Raw genomic sequence first — 10,000 nt, forward strand, 5'->3', positions numbered from 1 at the left:
CATTTCATATGGATGCTACATGGCATTAACCTTTCTGTAATGTAAATACATTGACTCCAGTGCTGTTTAGTAGCCATATGGAGGGCCATTCTGATGTATCATATTAATCTAATTGATTGCTGTGTACTTACAGTGTATAAATACATATACCATTGACCATTGTTTTTGTAAACCCATAGCTAAGTGTATTCATATCTAACAACTTAGTACGATGACATTACCATAGCAGTAGGAGCATGGTGCTTATGTGCTAGCTCTCCTATAGACCCTTTCAACAAGGTAAACAAAAACAATGCTTGAACGTTCTATTTGGGCCCCAATCTACTTCCTCTGCATTAAGATAACATATGGAATGTTAAAAAGGAAGTCTTGTGGGGCCAACTATGATGCTGATAATGGAACTCTCTTGAAAGGGTCCATATGACCTCTTCATGGGCAAACTCTCCAAACTCCCCTCTATATGAAGGCTCAGCCCAGCACTGGATAACTTTATCACTGTGGCATGAGTTTCATCCTGACACTGCTGTCTCCAGCACAAAGCCATTGCATTTTGCAATCTCATTACCTTCTTAAGGGACGCAGGGAGGGCCATAAATATATGCTAAAGCAGGCCGGAGAAGAAACTGCTGAAAGAAATCCAATTTAAATGTAATGGTGTTTAATATTTATTGGAAAATGTAAAGAAAATGTAAGGTAATGCCTTGGTGAGCGGGCAGGATTTACATAAATTGTTCTCCGGAAATGTTTTTTTGTACAGCTGCACAGGGCGGACTCCTTGTCTAGTCACAAAAAGCCCTGTATCTGAATATTTTTTTTTTTAAAAAGGCTTTAAGGCTCAGGTGTGTGTTTGTGTGTGTTTGTAGAGGGAGAAGAGGGTGTGTTTAAGTATCTGTGTGTATGTGATGTTTGTGGGTGGGTGTGTCCATGTGTGTGTACACACATCACCCTTTACAAATTTGTTGGTGTGTTTGTGCATGTGCGTGTGTGTGTGTGTGTGTGTGTGTGTGTGTGTTTTGGACCTGTCTCAGCATTTTCACCACTTGGAAATAACCATGGTGTCACCTTGTTTTTTTTTTTTTTTTAGACAGAAACTGTGTATATCTAGAGCCGATCCTATTACACATGTGTCAGAGTCCACCACTAAAGCATATCACAGGGCATGCAGGGAGGGAGGCAGCCTTTTAAATATTTAATTTGCACATGTTTGGTGGAGATGTGGAGGCGTTTAGGTGCTTGATTTAGATGGGCCTGACACGCCGGGTTGCACGGGCGACTTTCTGTGAGTGCCAGAGGGGAGGGAAAGAGAGGGAGGGTGAACAAGAAAAAGAAAGAGAGAAAGGGTTCCTCACTCATGTTTTGTCCTTCGTTTGTGGACAAGACAGAGAGAGAAATAGAGAGAGAGAGAGAGAGAGGGATATAGAGAGAGAGTGAACGAAGGAGAGACACAGACAGTGAGAGAGTGAAAGAAGGGGAGAGAGAGATGGACACACAGAGATAGAGAGAGAGATAGAGAGTGATAGAGAGCACAGAGATAGAGCGTGTGATGGACGCACACATAGAGTGAATAGAGAGAGAGAGAGAGAGAGAGAGAGAGAGAGAGAGAGAGAGAGAGAGAGAGAGAGGGACAGACAGAGTAAGAGAGTGAAAGATGGACAGCGAGATGGACATTCATAGAGTGAAGTAAAGGAAGAGAGTGATGGACACACATGGAGTGAGACCGAGTGAGTGAGAGAGCTGGGCCTGCATTACAGGGGTAACTACGAGTGTCATATGAAGGGAGAGCGACAGAAGAATGAAGAAAATGTCTCAGCTTTGAACCAAAAAGGGATCCGCGGGTTATTTTCTGGCCCAAATCAAGCTTTTAATTTGTTTTCAACCACTCGGCTCGAAGACGGCGAGACATTGCAGCTATTTTCAGACATGTTTTGCCAGTGAGTAATTCCGTTATTTTGCTCTCTGCACATTTGTGCTTAGCTCAGAAAATAAAACTGTTAAAAGTGAGAATCTGCCCTGAAGACATGTAGGCTGTGTAATCTGTGTTGGCTCACAGCCGCACTGATGCAGCCCATTCCTCTCCCCTGACTAAGTTAAGATTTAATACTATCCAAAAACACTCAGTTGGCTACACTTGAAGGTTCATATTTTTCCTTAAGTAATTGCAGAAAATGCTAGATGAAAATGTTTGTATCTCTCTCTATTTTGTTTTTGTATCTGGATGCTGTATTGCTTAGGCAATTGAATTATAGTTGTTATCACCTCAGGTGTGGTGCCAGTTCACAAATCACAATCATATGCTAAGTTGTGAAACAATGTTGTGCAGTCATCAGTCAAGTACCCCCTTCACCGGAGCTAAATATCAAACATCTTCATCCGTAATCTTTTATGCATGATTCCGGAAAATATGGACGTCAGTCAAAACTTGGAGCCAATTCAGCACTGAAAATGTGCTAGTCCTCTGTCACGAGCGCGGAGTATATTATTCCCCAGCTCATCCCTGTTTTAGGGAGGAGAGTGAGTTGAAGTCATCCCTCTCTCATCTCTCTCTTCTCCTCCACCCTCTCCGAGCCCACTGAGTCACGCTCAGTCACTCTCACACACTCCCTGTGGTCCGTCAGACATTTTTTTGAAATTGTCCCGGTTAGTTTTGTTCACTATTCCAACTCTCTTTTCCTCTCTGTCTATCTCCTATTATCTATCTCCCTCTTTTTTTCTCTTTCCCTCTCTCCTTCCTTCCTTTTCTTCCTCTTTCATCTCTTTTGGTCTCGCTTTCTCCGCTTACTCTTCCCTATCCTTTTCTTTCTATCTCTATCCTTTCTACTCTGGATGTAATACTTTCTTTTTATTTAATAAACTTAATATTTTAAGTTTATATTGGGTGTTCTCATGCATCAGGTGTTTTGAGGGGTAGTGATTGTGAACGTTTGAATGTAGTGAATGTTTGAACACTGGTGTTAAACCTCATTTCTCTCTCTCTATCCTTTCCTCTCTCTCTCTCCTCTCTCTCTCTCTTTCTCTCTCTCTCCCTCTCTCACTCTCTCTCTCTCTCTCTTTCTCTCTCTCTATCCTTCCCTCTCTCTCTTCTCTCTCTCCCTCTCTCACTCTCTCTCTCTCTCTCTCTTTCTCTCTCTCTATCCTTCCCTCTCTCTCTTCTCTCTCTCCTTCTCTCTCTTTCTTTCTCTCCTTTCTCTCTCTCTCTCCTCAAGTCTCTGTGTATGGAGGTGCGTGGTCGGCGCCGGGGCATGGCGTCTGTGCTGCGTCTGTGCCAGCGGCTGCTGGAGCAACCGGACCAGGCGCAGGCCGCTTCCGGCCCGGACCCGGACGCCGAGCGCGACAGCCTGCAGCTGCTGGCGGTCAACCTGGAGCGGCGCTGGGAGGCAATCGTCATGCAGGCCCTGCAGTGGCAGACGCGCCTACAGAGGGAGCTGGGCAGGGAGCAGGTGAGAAGTTACAGGAGCTTTTTGAAATCACAAACTTTGAAGATACTTTTGTTTTAATCGTTCTTTGCTATGTTATTTATGTCCATCTTCTTTTGATTTTATGCCCATGTGGATATCAAAATTTCGCTTTAGAAGAGGTCAAATGTCCTGAATAAACGTAATATATAAATGAACAATATACAAATCTTGTATTGGCCAAGCATGATAGCCAATGGATACAAATTTGACAAGCAAGTAAAAGAGTGTAAATAGCTAGCTAGTAAATAGGCTTGCAGAATTGAAGTACAGTTGCTGGTATTGTTGGCATCTAATGTTTAAGCCACAGGATTCAAGGACAACACAGAGTAGATCTCTCCAAGAGTTCACTTGAACAGGCCTAGGTTGTAGCTACGTTTGGAGTGGATCCAGCTCTGTTTTGGTACAGAGCCCTGATAACATCTGACACAGAAACAGATAGAACCCTGATCACAGATCAGTTTCATCAGATCCTTTCTATAGTTAGCTGTGTATAAGATGACCACGCAGTAACACAATACATCACAAGAGACACTGGGCAACTGCAGCTGAATAAATGCCAGTATGGAAGGTGTATGTTTGTGTGCACATTTAAACACACGAATGTATGTTTTCCTACACATTTAAACACATGAATGTATGTTTTCCTACACATTTAATGTACATTTACTGTGTACTGTTACAGAACAGATAGAATTCCACACTAAGCAGTGCATGCCTTAGTGGACTTCAGATGATGATGCACAAATTGCACAAAGTTTTTCTTAAAGTTCACACACATTTATTTAGAAATTACCAATATTCATTGCCAGTTTGAATCTGTGCCAAGTGGAAACAATGAATATTTAAAATAAAAGGGGATGAATATTTTAATATCTACAAGTAGTGGCCAAATGAAAATGATCAAGTGTGCAGAATCTGAATTTTTCATCGCATTTATCTAACCAACAGTCAAAAGAATCCCACAGAGTAATGGTTGATTTTAAATATTCATTGTTTCCACTTTGCATCAAGTTAAATTGGCACTGAAGATTTGTGTTTGCACAAATTGTGGAAAAGTGAGTTTTATCATTTTGATTTGGCCTTCACTGTATGTATAATGAGTTGTGTTTTGGTGTGTTCTATGTATGGCAAAATAGAAAGGGAGTATGCAATATATTACAAACAATAGACCAGCTTGTTGTAGTTGTAGAGACAGCAGTTGTGACATTGATCTCTTTCTAATTTTGTTATTGCACTTATTTTTCATTAGTTTATTGTGAGTGGACCATTGGCTTTGTGTGTCATGATGGATTGTAACCAAACATATATTTTAGAACCTTCATTGAACTCTCACTGCATATAAGATCAGAAGTATAAGCTTTCATTTACTGCAGGAACCAATCAATAGTATGGCCATATTCAGCGCCTGTGCACTTTTAAGCATATTGGAACATTAAAAACTCTCAAGGAGACCTGCTCACACAAGTCCCCATAAGCGCCGACATTATCCAGGCCCAGCACATGGTCGCGATCAATACCCAACACAAACACTCTTTGATCCGCGCCCAGTTTGTCATCTTTGCTCAGCATGTGCCCTGCTGGTGTGAGGTGCCTGTGGTGTACTCTGTGACGGAGTGAGGCAGTCAGGCAGGCCAGGAAGCAGAGAGACGTATAGATCTGTTTAGGGATTCATCTGCCTGGGTGTAACCTGGCCAGCCGTGGGTTATTTAGACCTGGATGATCGCAGCGGTAATATACTGCAGCACAACGGTAATGGAGCCATAATGGTGATGTATAAGACCTGCAAAGCGACAGCGTATTACATTGGAATATATAGAACACAGGGGTGGCAGCGTGGGGGGAGAGAGAGAGAGAGAGAGAGAGAGAGAGATGGTGAAAGAGGGAGAGAGAAATAGATTGGAGAAGATAGACAGAGGCCAGTGTGAGAGAAAAGAAAGTGAAAGACAGGGAGAGAGGGAGAGAGAGGGAGCGAAGGTGCCCCTGTTCTCTGACTGAGCACTGAACCCAATCGATTACAGGTGTTGCCAAAGAATAATTGGCCGATCATAGTGTGTTAAGTGCTCCCGTAGAAATGAGATAACTCCCTCCTCTGCTGCCACCCGCGGCGCTGCTCTGTTGTGTCTGTGGAGGCCGGGGCCCGTGGACCAGAGTGAGGAGGAGAGGGGAACATTCCTCAGGCAACTCAGACAAGCGGTCTTGCAAACGTGTGGCCGCTGGTGGGGAGTCTTCCTCCCTTCCTGCCTCCCTCCAGACATCTCCGAAGGCACTTCTTAAACCTCTCTTAAAGGACAAGAGGGGAAAACGGGTGCTGGTTGGCCAGCCACACTCACCAGTCAATAAAAAACGAAAATTCTCTGGGCCCCTCTTCTTGTCCGCTGCTTAAAGCGGGCAGTAGTTGTGTTAATTAGTCCGTTAAAAGCAATCAGAGGAACGTATTGATGTCCATTAAATCTGGGGGAGAGAGACAGCACTCTTTTGTCATGTATATTGGCCGGTCGGGCCCTCTTTTTTTCTCTCTCCCTTCCTCTCTGTTTCTCTTTCTGTTTCTCGCGGTGGCTCGCAGCATTCTTGTCTGACAGCCTCTAAGCTCTGGCGGAGGTAGTGTAGCTCACTTCTAAAGAGCAAAGGAGAGTGCGTGTTGTCTTGTTTTTTTTTTTTTTTTTTTCATTTCTTCCTTTCTTTTTTTTTTTTTTCTCGGGCGAGACTCACCGCTCGGCTTTGCTCTCTCCACCAGCCGTTCCGTTACACCAGGGAGACAAATTGCCGTGGCTGGGCTCGAAAGCTGACCTTGCGGGCCTGAAGAGCAATTTCGCTTTGTGTTTGTTTGTTATGTGTTACGGGAGCAGGGGAAAAGCATGGGGGGGGGGCATAAATGGGTGGTTTGTTTTTTGTAAATGCAGTGGTATGTGCGCTGTGGTCGCCTCAGCGAAATGACTAACGTCCTGCCGAAGGTTAGACGAGGAAACGGTGTTGCTCTCTCTGTGTCTGTCTCTCTGTCTGTGGGAGAAATGGCTTAGCCTTTGTTATTAAATCTATATACATTCATTAGAGGGTCTGTTAAACTGAAGGCAACTTCTAAGCAACAAGTGTGTATTTTCACAAAGGCACCTACCTGTCAATGATTTCTCTCTGTCAAGTCCACTGTACGTGTCAGAGAAGGATGCAAGTGGACACATTATCATCAATGTTGTGAATGTGGAGGTGTTACTGCCTTACAAAGCTGAATGTGTTCGTTCTTGTATTTGATTAGCTGGTCATTCACTCCAGGTATACTGTTAACTGAGGCAGAAATTCTTTTTATGTGATTAGACTGACTTATTGTTCTCACAGTTGAAGGTTTTAACATGCAAAAGAGCTCCCTGCCTTGTCATTAGTGTTTCCCTTATCAGCAAGAGGAGAATAAACAGAAATCTAATAAAAATTCATTACATGGCCCGTATGACATGCCAAGCAAGTGTTAGATTAGGCAGTTTATTAGATTAATAAGATTAAAAAAATGAATAACATAAATAGACCCCCTCGGCAATAATGAGTCGACAAGCAATTTGTACATTAATGTCTCATGTAGGAATTTGTATATCTAAGCACATTTTTAAAACCGTCACAAGCATGAATTTATCCAAGCCTTTTATTGCCACAACAGATCTTTGACTTTTCTGCCTCTGTCTTCTGTGTGTCTGTGTGTACATGTGTGTGTGTGTCTGTGTATCTGTGTGTGTGTGTGTGCTTTTGTTGTCCTCAGGTCCCAGGGAACCTTCTAGAACCTTCACTCATGGACCTGCGTGGCCCTTCGGAGGACTCCTGGGAGTGGGATGAAATGGACATGACCATTGTCAACATGGAGTTGCAGGAGGACTGCGTTGATAAGCAAAACCATGCATGTGAATTAGCCCCGGGATCCCTCGGGGTAACGCTAGACAGACCTGAACCGCGTCCAGGTGTCACACAACGCCGGATGACCTTGGATGGCCCAGAGACGAATCCCGCGCCCTCCTCCTCCTCCTCCTCCTCCTCCTCCTCCTCCTCTTCCCTGCCGTGCAGCGTGTATCAGGTGTACAGCATGCATAACGTCGAGCTTTATCAGCAGCCTGTGTTCCCCAGCCGCAAGACGAGTCCGGCCAGAGCGTGCGGTAAACAGCCGCACCATCAGCTGCTCCTCAAGAGCCTGAGCAAGGACTCCTCATTCTCCTCCGTGGAGTCTCTGCCCGACATCCTGGGCGGGCTCCTGGGGGTCAAGCAGTCGGGCCCGGGGAAGGAGTCGGCCCACCGCTCGGAGAGCGAGAGCGGCATCGTCAGCGAAGGCGACACCGAGAACACGGGCAACTCCGACATCTGCTTGCACGAGCACAGCGGCGACGAGAGCAGGATCGACGTCACGCTCTCCGGCCCCGACCGAGGCGGCTCTCCCGAGGCGGACCGCGTGTGCGACGAGGACATCGACCGGATCCTGGAGCGCGCGAACAAGTGCGCCGAGTACGAGTGCGAGGAGGCCATGTTGCTGGGGAAAGGGTCGAGGGCGACGCAAAGGGCGACGCGCAAGAAGCGCGAGGACAGCGGAGAGGGCAGGAGGAGGCACCGCAAGGAGCCCGTGGAGATCCTCATCAACGGGCGCGGCTACACCCCCGAGCCCGGTAGCGAGAGCAGACATGGCTGCGGCTGCGGCGACGGCGGCGGCGACTCGGGGACGTGCGACGACGTCTCGTCCATGGACGGGAGGCCCCAGGGGCAGTTGGCCCACCTCCTCTCGCAGGGCTCCTCTCTGGAGTCCCTGTGCGGCCCGGGGGAGCTCTTCCCCTCCGGCAGAGACGGCCTGCACCGCAGCACCTCCCTGGAGAGCTGGCTGGCCCCCAGCAAGAGTCCCGAGGACGCCGGCAGTCGCGGCAGCCTCCGGGACCTCAGCCTGGGTGGCGGCGGTGGCGGCGGTGTTGGTGGGGAGCCGCCAGCAGCGGGGGAGCTCAGCAGGAGGACCCTGGAGCTGCTCAAGCGCCTGGAGAACATTCAGAGCCCGCTGGCCCAGACCATGACGCGCAGCATCTCGGACATCACCCTGCAGAGCAGCTCCCTGAGGCTGGCCGCCGGCGCCGGCCGGGGCCCGCGCTCCTCGGCGGCCACCTCGTCCTCGGTCAACGAGAGCTCGGCGGCGTCCCTGACCGAGCTCAGCGGCACGGAGGACTCGTCGGTGGCCTCGGAGGACATGGCTGTGCAGAGGAACCGACTGGCGCCACCCAACGCCAACGCCTCCTTCCGGAAGCACTGCCACCGCGGCCGCCACCAGGGGGCACTGCACGGTGGCGTGGGGGCAGCAGGCGCAGTGGTCGGGCCAGGTGAGGACATGGACGCCAACATCAGCATGGTGGTGAATGTTTCGTGCACGTCGGCGTGCACGGACGACGACGAGGACGACAGCGACCTCCTGTCCAGCTCCACGCTGACGCTGACCGAGGAGGAGCTGGGCATCAAGGACGACGAGGAGGACTCCAGCGTCACGTCCGAGGAGGAGGACTACAACGAGGGCGCCTTCACGCTGGGCCTCGACTACATGAAGAACGAGTTCCAGAACTGGGCCAAGGCATCGGGGCGCTCACAGGCCCGCGGCACCGACCACCGCAACGAAGCCGACCTCGAGGACGAGCTACAGTGCGGCACGGCGCCCCAGGGTGCGCCCGCACCCAATGCCCCCGCCGCTGCCGGCGGCAACAACGACAGGAGCCACTTCCTGAGCCGCTCAGCGCTCAAGCTCCTTGAGACGCACGCCAACGCCAAGAACGAGGGCCTGCGGCAGCAGGACCCGGTTGAGACCCGGCGCAAGGCTGCCACCCGCACCTACATCAGCCAGTTCGTGGACGACATGGAGAACGGCAACGTGGACAACGCGCACGTCAAGGCCAAGGACGACGACGACGAGCTGCTCAGAGAGGAGGGCAGCCTCTTCACCAAGAAAGGCGAGTCGTTTAAGGACTGCTACGCCACGCTCAACCCGTCTAGCAGTGGCCAGTCCAGGGGGATGGTGACGGCCATCAGCCCCTCGTCCTGCGAGCTGCTGTCCCTCCAGACCAAAGAGTCGTCCCTGGAGAGCCAGCTGAAAGGAGAGATTCCCTGCCACAGCTCCCGCCGGCCCTCCCCCGCCGTCTCGCCCATGGAGGACTGCGCGGGGTCGCCGCACGGCATGATGGGAACGCCACCTGCAAACTGCTGTCTCCAGCAGCAGCAGCAGCAGCAACTGCAGCAGCAGCACTTTTGCTACCTGAATGACATTCGCGACGCCCAGCGGGAGGATATTCCATCTCCAGACCCCCCTTGCTGCGTCCATCCCACCTTCCCGTCTGCCGACGACGGCGAGAAGGGCGAGAACGTGCACGACTTTGTCATGGAGATCATCGACATGACGTCCGTGGCGCTGAAGAGCAAGGAGCTCCCGGACGTCACCATGGAAGAGCTGGAGAGGTCGTCCAGCCCGACCGTGCCGTCGGCCGCTACCACCGCCTCGCAGATCCGCGACAAGGTGCTGGAGCACTCGCACCGCGGCCTCCACCTGAACAAGGGCG

At 49.6% G+C, this 10,000-nt stretch overlaps 1 protein-coding gene across 1 annotated transcript in view; it reads left to right on the forward strand.

Annotated features, from left to right (window-relative positions):
• Window positions 1-10,000, forward strand: part of akap6 (A kinase (PRKA) anchor protein 6) — a 130,802-nt gene that overhangs the window by 115,839 nt on the left and 4,963 nt on the right. The window contains 2 exon segments of the mRNA XM_042072906.1: window positions 3,204-3,437; window positions 7,198-10,000. The exon segment at window positions 7,198-10,000 is cut by the window's right edge and continues 107 nt beyond it. Of these exon segments, the coding sequence (XP_041928840.1) occupies window positions 3,204-3,437; window positions 7,198-10,000 (3,037 nt within the window).

Source organism: Alosa sapidissima, chromosome 19 (genome assembly GCF_018492685.1).
Source record: "Alosa sapidissima isolate fAloSap1 chromosome 19, fAloSap1.pri, whole genome shotgun sequence".
In the NCBI taxonomy this organism is placed as follows: Eukaryota; Metazoa; Chordata; class Actinopteri; order Clupeiformes; family Clupeidae; genus Alosa; species Alosa sapidissima.